Source organism: Mus caroli, chromosome 1 (assembly GCF_900094665.2).
Source record: "Mus caroli chromosome 1, CAROLI_EIJ_v1.1, whole genome shotgun sequence".
Classification (NCBI taxonomy): domain Eukaryota; kingdom Metazoa; phylum Chordata; class Mammalia; order Rodentia; family Muridae; genus Mus; species Mus caroli.
In genome coordinates, this window is record NC_034570.1 from 31,778,894 (window position 1) to 31,800,742 (window position 21,849).

At 43.1% G+C, this 21,849-nt stretch overlaps 1 protein-coding gene and 1 long non-coding RNA gene across 4 annotated transcripts in view; one reads left to right on the top strand and one right to left on the bottom strand.

Moving 5' to 3' along the window:
- Nucleotides 1-21,849, top strand: part of Vwa3b (von Willebrand factor A domain containing 3B) — a 163,533-nt gene that overhangs the window by 103,685 nt on the left and 37,999 nt on the right. For all 3 annotated transcript variants that reach the window (XM_021171396.2, XM_021171379.1, XM_029476472.1), the window contains exons 15-19: nucleotides 4,862-4,992; nucleotides 7,161-7,318; nucleotides 11,832-11,945; nucleotides 13,437-13,524; nucleotides 13,619-13,775. In XM_021171396.2, the coding sequence (XP_021027055.1) occupies nucleotides 4,862-4,992; nucleotides 7,161-7,318; nucleotides 11,832-11,945; nucleotides 13,437-13,524; nucleotides 13,619-13,775 (648 nt within the window). The remainder of the gene's footprint in view (nucleotides 1-4,861; nucleotides 4,993-7,160; nucleotides 7,319-11,831; nucleotides 11,946-13,436; nucleotides 13,525-13,618; nucleotides 13,776-21,849) is intronic.
- LOC115030883 lies at nucleotides 2,899-20,456 on the bottom strand. The gene is made up of 4 exons (XR_003836468.1): nucleotides 20,368-20,456; nucleotides 16,913-17,073; nucleotides 3,373-3,496; nucleotides 2,899-3,016 (listed from the first exon to the last, which is right to left on the bottom strand). It is a non-coding gene; the product is annotated as an uncharacterized LOC115030883 (long non-coding RNA).

Sequence of the window (21,849 nt, forward strand, 5' to 3'; positions counted from 1 at the left end):
TGTAGACCAGGCTGGCCTCGAACTCAGAAATCCGCCTGCCTCTGCCTCCCGAGTGCTGGGATTAAAGGTGTGCACCACCACTGCCCGGCCATCATTCTCCTAGAGACCTAGAACTGTTATCAGGACAAATCAGAGATATGAACAACTCTTGGACTGAGGAAATTACCCTCTGAGAACCGAACCAGACAAAAGGACCTCAGGGGACTGTGCTCTGAGATCACCCTATACTAATGACGACAGCCTGGCTTTGGTGGGGAAAGAGCTGCAGACCCTGTTGGAACAGTTGCAGGAGTACCCATGCGCAGCATACCTGCCGACTTTTAGACAGAGGTTCAAAACAATTCCAAGAGGGAAAGACTACCTTTTCAACAAATAATTGGAACAACTGACAGGCAAAACCCCATTCTAAGTGCTGATCTTCACACACAGAGAGCACACATGCGCAAAGTAAATCAGGGGCTCCAATATATAAATTATAACAAATTATATATATTTGTTTCCCTGTCAGCTACTCAGAGGATTAAATACGATGAAATAAACCCTGGCTTATTTTATATTATGTACTTTCTAGTTTATTATCACGGTAACAGAAAGTAAACTAGAATAGCCAGCCTGGGAACTTTAATGAGACTCTGTCATAAACTTAAAGGGGAACTGGGATATATAAGTTGGTGGTAGAGTAGTGGCCTAGCATGTACAGTACCCAGGGTTCAAACCCCAGGGCTATAAAAACAAACAAAAAGTGTCCATCTAGAAAACCTGGGAAACACATCAGACATTCCACTGAGGAGGCCCAACAGAAGTGGGAAAGAAGCCCAGGCCAGGAAGCCAGATCCCACCAGCACTGCACAGAAGGCCAGATGCCACCAGCACAGCCCAGAAGGCCAGATGCCACCAGCCTTAGAGGAATACTACCTAAGCTACAGCACATGTCACTCCATGTCTGTCAGAATGGCGGAGAAAACTACATGCTGGCAGGTTGGGGAGAAACAGGGTCACTAACACATTGTTGGCTGGAGGATAAAATACAGGCCACATTGGAAAGCAGTCCAGTGGTTTCCATCAAAGCCAAGTGTTTAAGTGCTGTAAGACCTGGTCCTTGGTGTAGCGGGCATGCATTTCAGAGAATGAAAGCTTGGATTCAGATAAAGTATAGGGAGCTCTGCATCTATCAAAGCAATGGAGTTCACGGTTAAATGGTTTCCCCCAAGGTGACCCAGCCCCACATGGCTTCACTGCTGAAGGAGTAATTAACATCAGTTCACATGCAAGGACCTGGGTGTGGCCTCTGAGATGGGGAGAAAGATGATCTTGGTGGATAGGTTCTTGTAAAACTCAGAGAAGAGGGAGTACTTCCCCATCCTCCTGTCAGCCTCGAAGACGGCTGATATTCCTCAGCTACAAATAGGCAAAAGTTGAAAACCAAATTTAACAAACAAAAACCAGTATATAAAACATGTGACATACCCTGGCCATGTTGGATTTAGTGCAGAGATGCACACAATGCTAGCTTAACATTTGAAAATCAACACATAACGCACTATATCGCTACACTTATTTTTAATGTTTTTTTGTTCTTTTATTTTATGTGTATGAACATTTTGCCTGCATGTGTGTCTGTGGACCACATGCATGCCTGGTACTCTTGGAGGACAGAAAAGGGCACCGGATCCCTTGGAACTGGATCACAGACGATTGTTCCTTTGGAAGAGCAGCCAGTGCTCTTAAATGCTGAGCCCTCTCTCCCATCCAATATTGTTATTTTTATTTATTCTTTGACAATTTCACGCATGTACACATCCTCTATTATTTCCTTTGAACTCTTCCAGGCCTTACCAACCCACCTCCCTGATGACTTCCTATAACAAATAGCTTCCGGAGTCCAATCAGTGCTGACCCTGTGTGAATGTGTATGGGGCCATCTACTGGGTCACGAGGTTAACTGCCAATAAATACCTCAGCTTACTACAGACAAAATAGAAATTAAGGCTATGGGGAAGGCTCAGTGATTAAGGGTGCTTGCTCCTCTTCCAGAGGACCCAAGTTCAGTTCCCAGCACTCTCGTGTCAACTGACAACCAACTAACTGCAGTTTCAGGGGATCACATGCACTCTTCTGGCCTCATGTTGTACACAGATACACAAGCGGGTAAAACACTCGTACTTATAAACTTAAGTAAGTCTTTTTAAAAAAGTAATTATCTCGGTTTATACATCATGACAGACTTTTTACCAAGTTTAGTAATAACACATTTTTGTAACAATCAAATCCTCCAATATCAGACAAGCTGCAAGGATGTTGCCTCCGCTGCTCTGGCCCATCTTCCCAAGGTCCCAGTTAGTGCATCAGAAGCACAAGGAACGGAGGGCACAGGGTGAGAGGAAGTCTATCGTTATCTTCATTCAGCATCGTCATCTAGGTAGAAAATCTGATCACTGTACCCAATCATTTACTTTTAGCCAGAGTATAAGTCATAAAAGGAAATGTACAAAACCCAACTTTGTTTCTTCCTACTAGCAAAGAGTAAAATTAAATAGACCTCACTGAAAATAGCAGCAGAAATAACAATAAAAATGATAATAGAAATAATAAGAACTGTATAAGTAATAATAATAATAATGATAATAATAATAACTGTATCAGAATATGTGAAAGGCCTTCACATGGACCAGGAAGAAGCCCAGCTGAGAGGTGTGTTCTGAGTGTGCTAGAGTACTTAGCAGCGTTAGGCTGTGCATTCTCTACAGTGGCTCTGTCGACCCAGTACAACAAATCAAAAATCAAAAATCCCAGCAGGATTTTAATGAGAATTAACAGACTGGATGATGGGTCAGTGGGTCAGAGTCCATGTTCTGCAACCATGAGGACCCGAGTTTGAATCCCAGCACTAATGTAAAAAGCCAGGCATGGCTGCAGGTGCCTGCAGCTCTGGCATTATGGGACAGAGACGTGTAGATCCTGTGCCTTTGCTGCCATCAACATAACTGAGATTCGAAGTCTCTGATTCACCGAGAACCTGTGTTCAAGACAGAATGTAGAAAGGGTAGAAGACACCCGAAATCAATGTCCCACCCTGAGCTCTGTGTGCCTGCATCTGCACAATCATATACATCACATGCACACACACATACACATGCACACATATACACACACATGCACACACATGCACACACATGCACACACATGCACACACACACACACATATACACCATGCACACTCATGCACACACATACATACACATGCACACTCATGCACACACATACATACACATACACACACATGCACACACATGCACACACATGCACACACATACATTACCATCAGCAAACTGACCCTATGGAAAGGCAAAGGATTTACAATTACCGAAATACCTTTTCTGCAGAGCAAGTTGGAAGACAGAGTCTCCCTGTGTAGCCCAGGCTGACCCCAAACTCTTGGTTCTCTTATCTTGGTCTCCTGGGGGCTAAGGTTGCAAATACATGCCACAATGCCTACCTGAAAAAAAAATAGTTTTAGATAGGTTATAAAAATTATAATCCATAGACTAATAAATTGGTCATTTGGAATAAATCAATATTCAAAGCTTCCTCGCTGAAAAGACTGCTGCAATCCTGAGAAGAAACCCTGTGGAACAAGAGGGAAATGTTTTCAAATTTTGTGTCTACTAAATGACTTACACCCCGAATATTAAGACATCCTCAAAACCCAATAATGAGGAAACCCAAAATGTGGGCAAAATTTTTAAGTAGACATTTTATCAGAATCCCACCAAGGAAGATTCAGAGCTAGGAGGACCATGGCATGAGTTCAAGGCTAACCTGGGATATATAGCAAAGCCCTGTCTTAGGGGAAAACAAGACATTAACAAAAGAATATGTGCTTGGTAATAACATGAAAGGATGCTCACTGTGATTAGCAACATGAAACCCACGTTAAAACCACAAGTAGACACTATCATGCAGGTGTTAAAGTGGCAGAGACTCAGCCACCATCTGTGCTGTATATTTGGGATTCCTACCTGGCTGGCAGGATCATAGACTGAACAACCATTTCAGAAAACAGTTTGGTAGTTCTTCACAAACAGTGAGGTCACCATCCATGTGATCTAGTTATCCTAGGCTCCTGTTTGCCAAAAATAACTGGAAGCATATGTCCACACAAATGACTCGTACACACGTGTCCATAGCGTTACACACGTGTTCATAGCATTATCTGTATCAGCCCAAGCCTGGAAACATCTCAGCTGCAAATGAATGGATATGTTTTTATGTTTATTATACAGTAGAACACTACTTAACAATAAAATGAATGAGTGACAGACTCACAGTATAATATGAATGAATTTCAAAGTAATTATGAGAGAAGGGAGCCCCAGAGGACTCAGGCGTTTATTCTATGACTGCATTTGTAAAATATTCAGACTAATTTTTAGTGACAGGCTATGCTGAGTAGTAGCTTGGTAACTGGGGAAGGGTTGGGGAGGCAGTGGATATGTTTATTGCTTTTGTCATAATGACGTCACAAGTGTGACTGTAAATTCTTTTTCTTGTATGTGAACCATAAACCATAAAGCTGGTTGGACATGGAATAGTGAAAAAAATCCACGAGATTTTTTAAAAAAAGATCTATTTATTATGTATACAGCATTCCTCATGTATGTATGCCTGCAGGACAGAAGAAGGCATCAAATCTCATTACAGATAGTTATGAGCCACCATGTGGTTGCTGGGAATCAAACTCGGGACCTTTGGAAGAGTGGCTGGTGCTTTTAACCTCTGAGCATCTCTGCCTCAGGCTGTAAGTCCAAGGTGTCTGTGCTCTCCCAGGAGCTAGTGAAGCATTCACTTCTTATTTCTGCAGGATGAAGATCGGAACCTTTTGCTTCAGGAAATGCAGCAGGGTTACAGCGACCTGGAGAAGATGCAGGAGCTCTATACCGAGTCCTTAGTCATTGACTGGTGGTACAACGCAGACAAGGACACAGATAGCAAGTGAGCTGCCAAACCGCCTGTCACTGTGGCTGGGTCCTCTCCCTGACTCCCCCCCTGCTTCCACCCCCACCACACACCCTCCCTGCTCCCTCCCACTCCTATCTCCCCCTCATGCTCTCCCTTTTCTGAAGAGCCTTAGGCAATCTAGTGAGAGAAGCATGTAGTCTGGTCATGTTAGGATTTTTCACAGAGAGAGGATGGTCTTGTAGTGGTGGCTAGAGGTGGTCACATATACACTTTATAAACTCCATCCATTAGAGAAAGCTACCCCCACCCTTGAACAGTGTTAGGGCAGGGAGTGATACCTGAGCTTGAGACTTAGCCCAGGAATCAAAGGCTCGTGGTTTGGGGTTCATTCTGTATAACTTTGACAGGCACCCTAACCTCCTCTCACACCTTCCTGTGACCTGGGATCTACTTCCTTATCAGGGCTGTGGTGATAGGTTTGGGATAGATAGATACCTCTCCGTCCTTTTTCTACACCATATTATGATTCTCATTTATGGTTCCAACAAAATCACAGCTGATCCCAAATCTCAGGAAATGTGTTGAATCTTATTAAAGTGATTTAAGATTGTTTGTACAGATACTTATGCCTAGTCTGCTAAGAAATTATCTAAAAGGGAGATTGCAAATGGAAAGATGAAAATACATTTATTAACCAGAACCTTTTATCCATCTAAAAAAGTCTTCCTATTAACAAATTAAGCATTAGCACAGATACCAAATTTGGAGAAGAAAGGCCTGTCCTATAGTGGATTGTCTTAGAAGGAGATTCTTGTAGTATTTTCTTTTGGGAATTGGGGAAGCACAAATGAGCTTCTAAATGTTGCAAATAAACTGAAAACCAAGTAAGCAAACATTCCCTGAGTATAAGCCATCTTCTCTGTTCTTTCACCCAGCATCTTAGCTGCCTTCCTTTTACCAAAGCTGTTTAAACAAACTCTTACCAAAATGGGCAGCTGCTGCTTAGACCACGGACTTGGTCAGTTGTCTATTGTCTGAGAAGCCCAGGCTGTGCTCTTCTGTGTTTTCTGTTTCAAGGGCTGAGAGGTCTGGGTGCTGGAGTCAGACACATTTCCTACTGCAACTGTTAAACTTTGGGCAAGTTACTTAGTCCTAAGGAGGCTCAGCGTTCCCTTCTGTAAGGCGGTGATAGGCGGCTGGGTGTAGGAACCCACAGTAGGAGCTCTGACTAACAGAGAAGAGAGCAGAAAGCAGTGCCTCAGTCTGCAGGTGCCGAACTTCCTTTTAACTTAATGACGTTAGGAAAGAGACTTCTCCACTTAGCTATTAACAACAGACTACCAATTTGAAGTTTTCCATTAGGGTTAAACAAATAAATGAATAAATAAAATAATAAAAATGTAACAGCCTCCAAATCTTTTTTTTTTTTTTTTTAAACTGAGGCAAACCATGAGCCAGGAGAAGTGGGTGCACCAGTTCTGGTCTTTTCTGCCTCGGGATGTACAGTGTGGATATAGTCACACAAAGGTTTGAACACAGGGCAGGGCTACACAGCTGTCCTGTGGCTGATGTTTTCAGAGCCCAAAGACAGAAACGCCTGGGAAGAGACTTGAGAATTTCTGGATCCTTCCTGGTCTCAGATTCTCCAGAATTGTCTGCTGCCATCTTGGCAGGTGTGGGAAGTCTATGCCTTTACAAGCGCTTGTTGGATGACACTGGGGTTGAGAATTGGGTTTCCATAATGCTCACATGCTTACAGCCTGTGCTTCCTCCGGTTCATCCTCACAGCAGCCCTGTGTAGTCAGAGCACGATGGACCAAGGATGCTTAGAGTGGACTATAATACTTCAGTGAGGTCACACATCTGGAAGGAACAGAGCTGTGATGGGAGCCACCTGACCATGCTCCTATGTCCGTGCACCCAGACATATTAATGCTTAATTTGATAATAGGAAGACTGAGTTTTGATAAACAGGAAAATTGGATTAATATGTGTATTTTTGGCCTTCCCTTTTAGCCAGTGTTCATAGTTAGAAGGGGCTATCCCCCTGAGAGAACAGCCTGGGGATGCTCAGGTCTTCAAGTCTGTAGTGTTCAGTGTGAATGAATTAGTGGGCTTTTCTTTCTTCCTAATGGATTTCTCCTTTTACCCTCCTTTTTATTGGTCTACTTAAAAAAAAAAAAAAAACCTGAATCAAACAGACACCAAAAGGAAATCTTGTCCATGGTTTCAACTCCAGAAGAGCGTGCAAACTCCCAACCTGACACCGATTCACTGGCTTCTTCACCCCCAAATGTGTCTACAGGATCATGGAAGTTTTTGGAGGAAAAGACACAGAAAAAGAAAATCCTCCATGCAGGTATCTGGGCATAGGATGGTGTGACTCTTGCCTGAGATGCACTAAAGCCAAACCCACATGGGAGTCCTTTTAAAACCCTAACTTAAGCATTCCGTTTGTTTATTTGGGTGTCTTGCTCATTCCTGGCAAGCCCAGCACCTTTGAGCTCCCCTCAACCTCTTGTGCATGATTTTTCAATGCAATTTTAATTAAGACAACTGGCATGATATTATAAATAGCATTATCCTGTAGTTGTCCCCCCACCCCCAACCCCCACCCACCCCACCCCTGCCGTGGGTAATATCTCACAGAACCATATTACAACGCCATAATCAGGATATTGATATTGGTAAAACCCAATGGTTTTCTTCAGATTGTCCCAACTTGTCTTGTCTGACTGTGTTTTCAATCAAGTGTGCAGGCACATACTCTTAACCCTACACTCAGGATGCAGGGTAACTCCTTGGCCGTGAGGGTCCCATAGGTTGCCCATTTACAGTCACACCCCTACACCTTACATACCTTTCTCTAGTCTTTGGGAATTACTATGTTCATATATATATATATATATATATATATATATATATATATAACATATTATATATAATTTTACTTCAAGTAATACAAATATAAGAATAATAGTAATACAAGCAAATCATACTATAGTAATATTTCTCACTTTTCTTACTCAGCATAATTTTCTATAAATCTATGCAAGATTTTACAGGTGTCAACAGTTCATTCCTTTTATATTGGTGAGTAGCATTCCAGGTGATATATGTAGCACACCTGCTTTAACAGATAAATTAACAGGTAAATGATCTGTTGACTAATCCACATTGCGTCTAAGTTAGCCTATTATAAATAAAGCAGATTGTGAGCAGCCATGTACAGCTTCAGCGGATCTCTTAGCTTTCCGTTAATGAGGGTAAACAGCCAAGAGTAGAGCTGCCACGTCCCATGGTAATTCAACATCTCACTGTAAAGAAAATCACCAGTTTTCCCAAAGCCATTTTGCCTGAGGAAGTGACCAGCTTTTCTACATCTTCAACAGCAATTCTTACCATGGCTTTAAACTCTTCATGTCCCTGATGATTGTGTGATAGCTCACAATGATTTTAATTTGCGTTTCTGTAGTTGCTAACGATGTCGGCCTTCCTCAGGCATGTCACTCATTGGCTTGTAGGGTGATGGGTGAGTTTTAAGAATTCTCCATATGTTTTGACATGAGGCCTCAGATCAGCCATTTGGAAACTTTCCTCTCTGTTTGTGGCTGTTCTTCCTTCCACAGTAGGGTCTTTCTGCAAACAGAGGACTGTAATAGATCAGGTTTTTCTTTCTTGGATCCTTACTTTGGCTTCAAATATAAATTCTAGCTTTAAGTCTTGAAGATTATTTCTTTTCTTAGAAATCGAATGTTTTTTCATTTCTATTCGCCATTCTGTATAAGGGTTGAGGTTCAGATCAAAATATCTTCCTTCCCTCTGCTCTGTCTCCTTTTCTCTTTCTCCTTTTCTTCTCTTTCTTCTTTTCTTCTTTCTTTCTTTCTCTCTCTCTCTCTCTCTCTCTCTCTCTCCCTGCATCTCCGTCTCTCTCTTTTATTTGGGGCTATAGTTATTACTAGAGTGTGATTTGTTTTTTATTACTATCATTGTTGTAATATTTTTATTGTTTAAAATTTGTATTATTTAGAATAAAATTTTATTTTTATTATTTAAAATGAATTAAAATAGGTTCTTCCTCCCAGCCCCATGCTCCCAGAAATAAGGACTCAGACTCAAAATATACTTACAAATACCTTGGCCATACAGCTAGGCTCTCCTCTGGCCAGAAGTATAACTTGAGATAAGCCATTTGTTTTAGCCTACATTCTGCCATGTGGAATATAGAATGTGGTGCCTGTGCTCAGGTTCCACACATCCGTCTCCTCACATCTTCCAGGATGGCTCTTCCCATGCTTTGCTCTCTCCCAGAATCCTTTCTGCTTCCCAGATATCCCACCTCCTATTTCCTGCCTAAGCTATGGGCCATCAGATTTGTTTTATTGACTGGTGAGACATCCATGTAGACGTAAGATATTCTCTCTACATTATTTTAAATTTAAATATATTTTGGTCACATTCTTCCCCGCCCCCAAGTCCTCCTAGATCCTCTCCCCCTCTTTACTCACCCAACTTTGAGTTCTTTCTCAATGAACAAAAATCACAATCCAACAACGAAAGCCCCCCAAACCAAGAAAACAGAATAAAACAAAACAGAACAGAACCTCACCAAACCATAACCAAATAGAAGCACACAGAAAAGCTGTGGAGGCCACCATATGTTGGTCATCTACTCCTGAACATGAAGCCTGTCCCGGAATGGTTGACATGCCCAGTGTCACTCTACGGAGAGAAAACTGATGGCCTCTCTGCCAGCAGGTGAAAGAGACAGGCCAGCTGCTGACCTTTACCTCGGTGGCTAGGTTTTCATTCATTTGTTCATTCATTCATTTAAAAAGAAAAAAAGTAAAGAAGATAAAACAAAAAACTATCACATCAAAGTTGAACAAGACAAAACCAAGCCAATGGAAGGGAAAGAGCCCAAGAAAAGGAATCAGAGACCCACTGGCTCGCACACTCAGGACTCTCACAAAAACACTAACCTGGAAGCTGTAATCTCCACGCGCAGGACCTGGTACAGACCTGTGCAGGCCTGTGCCTGCTGCTCCACGCTCTGCGAGTCCATAGGGACTTTGCTCATGTGATTCAGAGAGCCTTGCTTTCTTGTGTCCTCCATCCCTTCTGGGTCTTATGCTCTTTCCATCAGCTCTTCTGAGGGGTTCCCTAATCTCTGAGTGGAGGGGTTTGATGGAGACATTCTATTTATGGTGGAGAGTTCCAAGTGCCCTCACTTGTGAGCTTTAGAATACGTTTGTCCGTTTCTATTATAAAACTCTCTGGGATTTTACTAGTAAATGCACTGAGTGTGATTCTGCTTGGCAGATCACCCAGCTCATAAGTGTGGAATATCTTCCTGTACTTCTGAGTCTTCTTATGCCTAACAGTAGCATTTCTCAGTTCTCAATATATCCCATAAAAGCACAATGCCTGGCTTCTGTTGAGTCTGTAGCTAAAATTGATAGTATGACAAATTCTACTTTGACTGGAATTTTTTGTCGTTTTCTGTATGAGTAGGGACGCTTCTTTATTTCTTATTTCTGGCTTTATTTTTCACCTTCTTGCCCCATCCCAGTGACTAGAATCTCTACAATTATTCTGAATACGAGTGGCCACCATTTTGGTTTTTTCTAATATTGTAACTTCTAATATTTTCTAACAATAATTTCTAATATCAGGGGGAAAGAAATTTTTCCCAATTAAATATGATTTCAGCTGTGCGGATTTGCGTATATTCTTTATCAAGCTTTGAATGTGCTTCACTTAGCTTTCTGGAAGGTTTATATTTCTCATCACAAATGGGTGCTGGGTCTTTTCAAATACTGAGGCAGCCGTGTACGTATTTTCTAGTTTGCTTTCTGTTACTGTAATTAAACATCCTGACCCAAAGAAACTTAGGTTTATTTAATTTTCTGGTCCATCACTGAGGGAAGACAGGACAGGAATTCTGACAGGAACTTGAAGCAAATCCATGGAAGAACTGCCTGCCGCTTTACCAGGCCGGTGGTTAACTAGCCTTCTCATACAGCCCAGCCCCGCCTGCATAAGGAATAGTGCCACCCACAGTGGGCTAGGTCTCCTCACTTCAACTAACAATCAAGACCACCCCCGCAGGCTAATCTGATCTGAGCAGTCCCTCAGCTGAGACTTTCTTCCCAGGTGACTCTAGGCTGTGTCAAGTTGTCAGTTAAAGCTAACTAAGGCAACATCTTAAATATTGCCTATTTGGTTTCAGCATATGACTGCAATCTATCACCCCAGTGGCTAATATATTTTGCACATTTATGTGTGTGTGTGTGTGTGCATATGTGTCTCTGTGTGTGTATGTACAGGCTGTGTATAGTTATGAAGGAGATAGGGTGTGCATGTGAGTGCATATGCATGTGTGTGTGTGTGCTCATGCATGTATGTATGTGTACATGGTGTGTGTACTTATGGAGGGGATAAGGTATGCGTGTGTGTACACAGTGTGTACATATGGAGGAGATAGTGTATGTACATGCATGCATGCATTCATGCATGTGTGTGTATGTGTGTACACGGTGTGTGCTTATGAAGGAGTTAGGATGTTTTTCCTTGTTTGTTTTGTTTTGTTTTGAGACAAGGTCTTTCAGTGGCCTGGCCCTCCCAACAGGCTAGACTGGGGAATTAGCAAGCCCCAGGGAAGTGCTCCCCCGCCCACACACAGTGATAGGATTACAAAGCATGCTCTGGCTTTTTGCTTTCAGTTGCTTTCCAAGGATGAAACTCAGGCTCCCACAGCAAGCACCTTCTTGACTGAGCCATTAGTCTCCAGTCTAATGTTACATTGACTTAACAAAGCAGTTCTCCATCTATCCCCAACTCCCATAACCCTTTCTCTGTGGTATCAACAGAATCAACCAAAACAAGCCTCCTCAGAAGCCACATCTCCAACTTCAAGAGTAGCAGCAACAAGGACAGCTCCAACTCCAGCTCCAGGAGTCGCACCTCAGCTCTCAGCAACAGAGGCAAGCGCGCCAGGCCTCCTACCCTGGAAGCCCCATTCATCTTTTTGCCCACTGGTCTATGCCTGGCAGACCTGGGTGAAATATGCTTGAGGGAGTTAAGAAAATAATAAAAATAAAAGGTCACCCTTGAAATGTTGCAGATTTCTCCCTCAGAGGCTCCCTGATAAATCAGGCAAACCTACCCTACTGCCCTGGGTTTTCTTAGGGCTAGATTTGCGCTACTTATATCTGGGTGCCGGGCAGACTCGTGGTGCACTCAGTCACAGTGTCAGGAGTGACATCCACTACTACTCTGTGCTTTGAACTAGAAGCTCTCGCACCTCATAATAGGGTCATTTCTATCCTTGTATTTATAGGGGATGCCACCCAGTCAGCCTCTTTCTGCTTCCAACTGTCAGAGTTTTAAGGCTAAGAGTGAGGAAGGTATAACTTGTTCACTCAGTGACTGGTTAGAAGATGATTCTTCTTAAAATAATAAATGGGATAGGTTGCTCCCTATAGTGTGATCGATACATTCCAAATAAATCCTAAGTTACTAAATCCTAAGCACAGCCCACAGGCCTCTCTGAAGTAGGAAGTGCCTAAGTGACAAATGTCTGCCTGTGTTAGCTAGTCATGAGTAATCACACTCTGCTACAGCGCTGCTGTATGGGAAACCTTCCCAACTTGCTTGCATGTTCTGAGCCGGCTGCATGCAGTCTGCTAGCTTGCATATTCTGAGCCGGCTGCATGCAGTCTGCTAGCTTGCATGTTCTCAGCCGGCTACATGCAGTCTGCTAGCTTGCATGTTCTCAGCCGGCTACATGCAGTCTGCTAGCTTGCATGTTCTGAGCCGGCTGCATGCAGTCTGCTAGCTTGCATGTTCTCAGCTGGCTGCATGCAGCCCGCTCTTTATGGGATGTGATTACCGTAATCACATGGTTTCTCAAGCATTTAACCAACTCACACCTGAACTTCTTTTCTTTGAGCTGCTGCTAATTCAATGAAGGAAGAGTCCTTTCCGTTTAGAAATTCAAGTTTATATAAGGATATACATTTAAAGTCCCCAATACTAATTTCAACATTTGAACTTAATGATTCAACAGAATCTAACAGCCTTTGGTTTCCCATTCTAAGTGGAAGAACCATGAAACAGAAGTGTCCAAATAAAAAAATGTTGATCAAGTTGCTCCTCTAACAGTTGTGAGGGAACCTAATACTGAGCAATCGCTGGAGCATCATAGTCTTGCCACGTGGTTTAAATGTGGGTCTGGAGAAGACCTATGAGCGAATTCTCCCATAGAGAGATGCTTTCTTCATGGGAGGTAAGGCAGGGCTATGTCACCTGTGCCTGCGACTGCAGTGGATGCTGCTAATGCTTTCTGCCCGAGAGCCTACTCCAATAGGTTAAGCTATGGCCTCAGAAGAGGGCTGCCATTATCTCTCTACCTGAATGAATGTGAGGCGTCCTTGATGTTGGCCCCAGTAGACAGATTCCACTTCCTTCCACAGAAACGAGCATCCTGCTGACAAACAAGTGTCTAGATGACAAATTGTCAGAAAGCGTCAGTGGAAATGGAAGCCAAGTTAGTGACCACACGTGAGTGCTTTAACCTAAGGAGGACTGTCTGTTCTGGTTTTGTTTACGAACGACTAAGTTGCACATTTTTAAACTCTATAGTCTGTGTTCTTAGCTCTTCAGACATGTCCTCCAAAACCTGGCTCCAAACTCATGGCCTGGTGGCCAAGAAACTCACCATCACAGATGCCTTGGCTGGAACCATGGTACCCCACAGCTCCACCTATGTCCCCATCCTGAAAAAGAATGTTGTCTCCAAGGTCTTTGATGAGGTAATGTGATTGCCTGTGTGCCTGTGTTTGAAGAGTTTTTTTTGTTTTGTTTTGTTTTCTGCTTAAATTTTAAAAGTAGCCTGTTTTGATGTCTTGAGCAATTGTAGCAGTGATGTTTTAACAGAAGTTACATGCGAATGAGAGGAGAGGTGTGGATTCTTAAGACTCCTTCTAAGGGTGGGAGGAACTGGCCAGCACTGAGCTGGAAGAGACGTGTGGGTCTACCGAGATGCTGAAAACTCTCTGGTAGGAGTTATGAATGAACATTCAGGGTCAGAGAGACCGAGGACAGGAAGGCTTGGCTGAAGAGACGAGGCCCTTTCTTTTCCCAAGTTGAATGACATTTTTTTTTCTCTATTATGAAAGCCACCACAGGCAAGAATGGGGGGGGGGAGAGGTGATAAATCTGAGGTAATCACTTTCCTAGAGAAGAAAAAAATCCTTCAGTATGAGTGTCTGTGGTAAGGTATGTGTGTCCAAGACCATGTAAATATAGTTAGGCCCAGTTGGCCCTTATCTATGGCTCCAACCAATCTTAGATCAAAAGTCACCTCTGTGTTGAGCATGTCCGTCTCCCCATTACTGCCTAACCAATGCAGTATAACAGGTATTTATGTAGCACTTACAGTGTAGCAGGTGTTGTGAATAATTGGTAATTTAGGGTACAGAGGAGGATGTGGGAGGCTATATGCAGAAAACCCCTCCGTTTTACATCAGGGTCTTAAGCACCTGAGAAATTTGGTATTGGCAGTTGTGGTATGGTAGTATGTTCTGAAGCCAGTCCACCATGAGGATCAATTGTACTAAGAAGGAACCACAGTGTTTTGGAAGGGGGAAATATGGATCAACAGTGGCTGTGACAGCCCTGTACATGACCCATGCAAGCTCAGGCCACACCAAAGTCCAGCATGGACAGGGGAGGTGGGCATGAGATTCTACCACTAGCTGAGGAGCTATTGGCACTTAATAGCCTCTGGGAGAGGGAGTGTTACTTCTTTAAGGTATGGCCTCCAGTAGGTAGAACAAGCGCCGGTGAATGGCCCCACGCTCCAGATTATGTGAGCAACACAGTTAGACTCAGTGGACTTAAAAAAGTTAGGGTACAGTGATGGGCAGGGAAGGAAGGGAGGGTTGATCTGGGAAGGATATAGAGGAAAGGCATGCGTACTACCAACATTTATAAAGCTCTCAAAAAACTACTACATACAGTATTCTGCATAAAAGCATATAAAGTAGACACAGTTATAAGAAAACATTGTACATATACAATGGAGAGAGGCCGTAAGAGTTACAACATTAATGGGCACATGTGATTCGTATATGCCAGTACTAACGTTCAGCCTGTGTACACGCACACATGCCTCCTCACCACGGCAGGACATGAACATGATAAATACGCCACTGAAAAATCTGGGAGAGAAAGCTGAAGAGACACATAAAAATATTTAACTTTAGGGGCAACTGGATACATGAGGTAGGACAAATACAAACTGAAAACTAATCGGATACCCCTCTCCCCATCAAATTGGAAAGGTTAAAAAAAAAAAAAAATCAAGGGCCAGGGAGATGGCTGGGCGGATCAAGGCTTCTGCCACCAAGTCTGACTTGAATGGGATGGGAAGTTACCCCTGCAAGTTCGTCCTCTGGCCTCTACATATGTGTTAATTAAGGACTTCCAACTTTGTCTTGAAGAAAATGAGAGAAGCTTTTTTTCCCCTGGAGAAAGCCCAGCATTTTGGTGACAGGTAAGGGACAGTGTAGAGATGTGATACTGAGCGCCCAAGAGTCAGGAGGCAAGTCTGGACTGCAAGGACCCCGTGGGGACACTGGGCATCAGTGGAGGCTGGTGTGAAGTCATGTTGGCTGGGCCAAATGGTATGAGGCAGCAGAGAGAGGAAAGGGTTTAGAATGATCCTTAAGACTCGGTGTCAAAAGCATACAGCGGAAGCAAGGTTGCTTATTCAACCAGTAGTCTTGACAAAACTGGGTATGCCCCACGGAGAATGAAATTAGACCAGCAATTCTCCCTATGGAGAAACTTCAATTCAAAGTGGGTCAAAGAGGCCGGGCGTGGTGGTGCACGCCTTTAATCCCAGCACTTGGGAGGCAGAGGCAGGCGGATCTCTGAGTTCAAGGCCAGCCTGGTCTACAAAGTGAGTTCCAGGACACCCAAGGCTACACAGAGAAACCCTGTCTCGAAAAAAAAGAAAAAAGAAAAGAAAGAAAGAAAAACAAAAAACCAAACAAATAAAGTGGGTCAAAGTTTAAAACATGAAACACCAAGACTGCTGGAAACCAGGGAATACATTTCAAGTCACAGGCACAGTCAAGAGTGCCCCGGACAAACCCCCAGTAGCAAAGGAAACTGGCCCGAGAACCAACAGATGGAATGGCGTAAGATTAAAATGTTTCTCTGCAGCAAAGAAAATATCCCAGGTGCAAACACACAACCCACAGGATGGGAGAAAAATCTTTGCTAGCTGTACTTCAGACAGGGTTGATGTCTACCATATACAAAGAACCAAAAGAATTAAAGAATTAAATGTGAAACTACCTATTGAGAAATGTGGTAATGAAATGAACAGACCGTTCTGGCAAGAAATATATTTTTTAAAGCCCTCGACATCCTTAGCCATGAAGGAAATGCTAATTTAAACCACTTGGATAGTCCTGTCTCACCCTAGTCAGAATGGCTCACAAGAAATGACCACGAATGTGTGGAGGACATGAGGAAGGAGGGGCCCTGAACCACCGCTGGGGGGGAGGAGAGGTCTAACACAGCCATTATGGAAGCATGTGCTCAAGAAAATTAGAAACTATGATCTGATCCAAATACTCTACCCCATGGACTTCCTATCGTACGGCAGAGATGTCTGTGGGTCCATGCTCATGGCTGCTGTCTTTACGAAACCCAGGAAATGGAACCTGCCTAGATGTCATTCGATAAATAAGTGGATAATGAAAATATATTATGTAGTATGTATAATAAATGGTATATTGCCCAGTTAAAGAAAAAACAAGGTTATGAAACCTGTGGGGAGATGTGTGGATCTGGGAAGTATTATACTAAGTGAAATGACCCAGGTTTAAGATCACAGAAATCACATGTTCTCACATGTGCGCTCCGTGTCACTTACTTTTCTGTGGCTGGTAGAGGTCATGACCAAAGCAACTGAAGGAAGAGGGAATCCTAGCTTATGGCTCCAGAGGGATTCATGTCTATCAGGGTGGAGAGGCGTGGCCACAAGCTGCAGACAGCAGACATGGCCAGGACAGGAAGCCAAGTTCACACCCTTTACTGTAAGCACAAAGCAGAGAGAAAAATCTGCAAGTTACACCGGCTTTCAAGTTCGTTCATTCGTTCTTTCTTTTTTAAAGATTCATTTATTTATTTCACGCATATGAGTACGCTGTCTCTGTCTTCAGACACATCGGAGGAGGGCATCGGATCCCATTGCAGATGGTTGTGAGGCACCATGTGGTTGCTGGGAACTGAACTCAGGACCTCTGGAAGAGCAGTCAGTGCTCTTAACCACTGAGCCATCTCTCCAGTCCCTAAGTCTTTTAATTTCTAAGCCTACCTCCAATGACATACTTCCTGTAGCAAGGCCACAGCACCCAAGTATCTCCAAGCGATGCCACTAACCAGGAAACAAGTGTTTAAATGCCTGACACTATGGAGGACATCCAACCCCCTACTAGATCCTAACTTTCAATATTCACTGTAGGCACATCGTGTGAGAATAGATGCAAATTGTGAAACTAGATGGTAGGAGACCATGAGGGGAAAGGCAGGAAGGCAGAGGGCACGTGTGACATGTGAAGGAGGCTATGGCACACAGAAGAGGTAAAAAGTGTGAGGGAGAGTGAGGAGGAGAAACAGCAAAAACAAAATAAAGTTTGTTTGAAAACTACCATGATGAAGCTAACACACCTGTACACTAATTGTGGTGGTTTGATTACGCTTGGCCCAGGGAGTGGCTCTATTAGGAGGTGTGGCCTTGTTGGAGTAGGTGTGTCACTGTGGGTGTGGGCTATTTGACACTCATCCTAGCTGCCTGGAAGCCAGTCTTCTGCTAGCAGCCTTCAGATGAAGATGTAGAACTCTCAGCTCCTCCTGCACCATGCCTGCCCGGATGCTGTCATGTTCCTGCCTTGATAACAGTGGACTGAATCTCTAAACCTGTAAGCCACCTTTATAAGAGTTGTCTTGGTCATGGTGTCTGTTCACAGCAGTAAAACCCTAACTATATATAATAAAATCTAGATGCCATCCTGGGATTGTTATGAAGGAAAAATTCAGGAGGAGCTAGAGTTAGGGTCCTGATCTTTATGAGGACATTCTAGCATTTCGCCTCCTGAAATCAAGGGTGAAGGGAAGGGCATGGGCATTTTCCCATGAGTACTTGTGTTTGGCACCTTTGGGTGGCACCCTCTCTTTTCATCACAGACAGACAGACAGACAAGATAGTGCTCCACGAACTCACCCTTCGTCATCAATAGACAGGTAAGAGTTAGAGAGTAGTAGAGATACACAGTAATGGATGAATTTCAATCTCATCAACAAAGCATAGTTTGGGTCCTTAAAATTTTAACTTCTTTTTTTTTGACAAATCATAACTATATTTTAGGGCACAGTGTGATGTTTTGGTATCTGTTGAGGTTTGATCTTTTGCTGTGTATTGTAAGGTTAAATGCAGGCCCCCAAGGCCTGGTTACCCCATAGACAAGAGTGTCGGCAAAGACCCAAGTGATGCTATGTGACCTTGCCCCAAAGTTATTTCTGATTGGTAAATAAAGATGCCATCAGCCAACAGCTGAGCAGAAGTGCTATAGGCAGGGTTTAGGGTTCCCGGGCTTGGGGGATCAGAGGAGAACCACATGATGGAGAAGAGGGTGAATGGATGAGGAGGAGAAGCTGCCATGAGTTCAGTGAGTTCAAGAGAACACAGCCCTGAGGGATGGCCATTGGAGTGCAGAGCAGCCCAGATGGAACATAGAAAGTAATAACTCAAAGTTATCGATAGGAAAGTAGATTCTAAAAGCATAGAGGGTAGATATCTGCCCAGCTCTTTTCTGTTTAAGGCTTATTATAAATAATAAAAGTTGTTCTGTGTCTTTTATCTGGGAACTTAATAGTTAAAGGCAGGGTAAAGGCTTCCCCAGATTAGAATTAAATAAGTTCTACAGGGGGCTGGAGAGATGGTTCAGTGGCTAAGAGCGCCAACTGCTCTTCCAAAGGTTATGAGTTCAAATCCCAGCAACCTCATGATGGCTCACAACCATGAGATCTGATGCCCTCTTCTGGGATGTCTGAAGATAGCTACAGAGTGCTTACACATAATAAATAAATACATCTTTTTAAAAAGTAAGTTCTACAAACAGGTATCAATTTACAATGTGGCATGATTAATTCAAGCCAATTAGCATATCTATGACCTTGCTTACCTGTGATTTTTTTAAGGTCTATTTTTAATTATGTATATGCATATGTGTATGTGTGTGTGTGTGTGTGTGTGTGTGTGTGTGTGTGTGTAAGTATAATGCCCACAAAGGACAGAGGAGGGCAACTTGGTTGCTGGGAAGTAAGCCAGCGTCTTCTGCAAGAACGGTTGCTCTTCATTACTAATCTTTCCAGCCATGATGAGAGCGTATGCTCTCACCTATATATAGTCTAAAAGGGAGGAACTGCTAGATACCATGGGATCCTGGTTCCAGAGGCTGCATGCAGTAAAGGGGCAGAGCAGAAGGCAGCAGGCAGAGGTTGATCAGAAGGTACAGAGTTGGAGACTGACTGGCCGAATAGGTTTTGAGATATATTGTACAGCATAGTATGGCATCAGCAGTAAATGCATTGCAAAATGCCAACAAGAGTAGATCTCAAATGTCTCTCTGTTTGTATCTTTTATTCCCTAAGATTTCTTCAGGCTGGAGAGATATAAATGGGAAGAATTGAAAAACAATATGCTGGGGCCTGGAGAGATGGCTTAGCAGTTAAGAGCACTGTCTTAGCTAGGGTTTTACTGCTGTGTACAGACACCATGACCAAGGCAACTCTTATAAGGACAACATTGAATTGGGGCTGTCTTACAGGTTCAGGGGTTCAGTCCATTGTCATCAAGGCAGGAAGCAAGGCAGTGTTCAGGCAGGCATGGTGCAGGAGGAGCTGAGAGTTCTACATCTTTATCTGAAGGCTACTAGCAGAATACTGGCTTCCAAGCAGCTAGGACTAGGGTATTATAGCCCACACCCACAGTGACACACCTACTACAACAAGGTCACACTTTCTAATAGTGGGCCGAGCATATACAAACCATCACAAGCACTGACTGCTCTTCCAGAGGTCCCAAGTTTAATTCCCAGCAACCACACAGTGGCTCACAACCATCTGTAATGGGATCTAATGCCCTCTTTTGGTGTGTCTAAAGACAACTACAGTGTACTCACATACATAAAATAAATAAAATCTCTTTTAAAAAAACGATATGCTAAAATGTCTCCCAGCTTATTAGAGAGGCTTTTTTTTAATTGGATTATTTTGTGATAAAAAGGATAAAGATGGAGCTGGCAAGCAGGTGGGCCCGAATCTTACCTTGCCACAGGGAGAATTTTAACCGACTCTCCTCTGTTCAACGCACGACAACACCCGTGTGTCTGGCTTTGTAAGGATTCGCGCATGGCTTCATTCATGGCTTATCTGGGCCTTCTTTCTTTTGCTGAAGCACAATGCTATTTTGCTTTCCGGCTTCCTGGACCAGTAGCAAATCGGTCACCTTGGTAATGAAGTGCTGAGCAGAAAGGTTGCCCTAGCAACTGTTCGTTACAAGATATAAAATAGGCCAGATAATTTTATCTCAGCTCTTTCAGAAAGATAAATTCATTGCCAAACCATACACGGAATAAAACTGCTTCAGCCATTTGACAAGCCTAGAGTTCAGAGCTCTCCATTGATAATTGCTTTGAGGAGGGGGGAAGGAAGGGAGGGAGGGAGGGAGGGAGGGAGGGAGAGAGAGAGAGAGAGAGAGAGAGAGAGAGAGATTGAAATAATTTGGGGGAAGATTAGCCTGCATTATTGACAGCATCCATCAACTTCTTATCATCTTCATCATCATCTCCATCACCTTCCTCACCACCACCACCACCACCACCATCATCATGACATCTGTTATAGCATCTCTTCTAGACCTTGTGCCTTGTCCTCTGGGTTCTATACATAGCATTGTGCCTTTGTACAACATCTCCATCATCTAATCCTGGAGGACCATGAAAGGTCCATGATCTATTTTCTATGATGGCTACTCATCATGTACTAGGCTCTGAGGAAAGCGTTTGATGTCATTAACACATCCGCCTGAAATCCTAGCGCAACCTGTGAGGTATCCACCCACCTCTCACATAGCAGGCTAGAATACTAGCTACAAGGAATTCCGTGATGCCATTTAAATCATATTCTCTTGCTTTCAAATAATGGAGGATTTTTATATCCCCAGCACTTGGGAGGCTGATCAAGAGAGCAGCTATAAGTTCAAAGCCATCCTGGGCTACATAGTGAAGCCTAGGTCAGCCTGGGCTACAGTGTGAGACCCCTGCCAAAAACAAATAAGCAAAACCCAGAATCAACCCAGCAAACAAACAACAAATACAGAGGGTTAAACCTAAAGTGACTGATGGGAAAAATAAAAAATTTGAATGACAGTTACTACAAAGATGATAGATATGGATTAAATATAGATCAGATATAGATCAGAGATAGATGATATAGATATAGGTATGGTGTAGGTACTTACATAGGTACAAACATATATACACACACACACACATACACCTATACCATATGTGTATGTGTATATGTGTTTATATACATATGTGTTGTATATAGGTATATATGTATATATGCCTATGTTTATCTATACATATGTATGTATATGTAGATATGTCTATGTGTACCTATAATATATCTACACACACACACACACACACACATGTATATATATGAAAAGGAATGACCAGGCCTTTTTTATACATTCATGCCCTTTGTTCTTTTCTTTAGGTCCTAACCACAGTGAAGTCACAC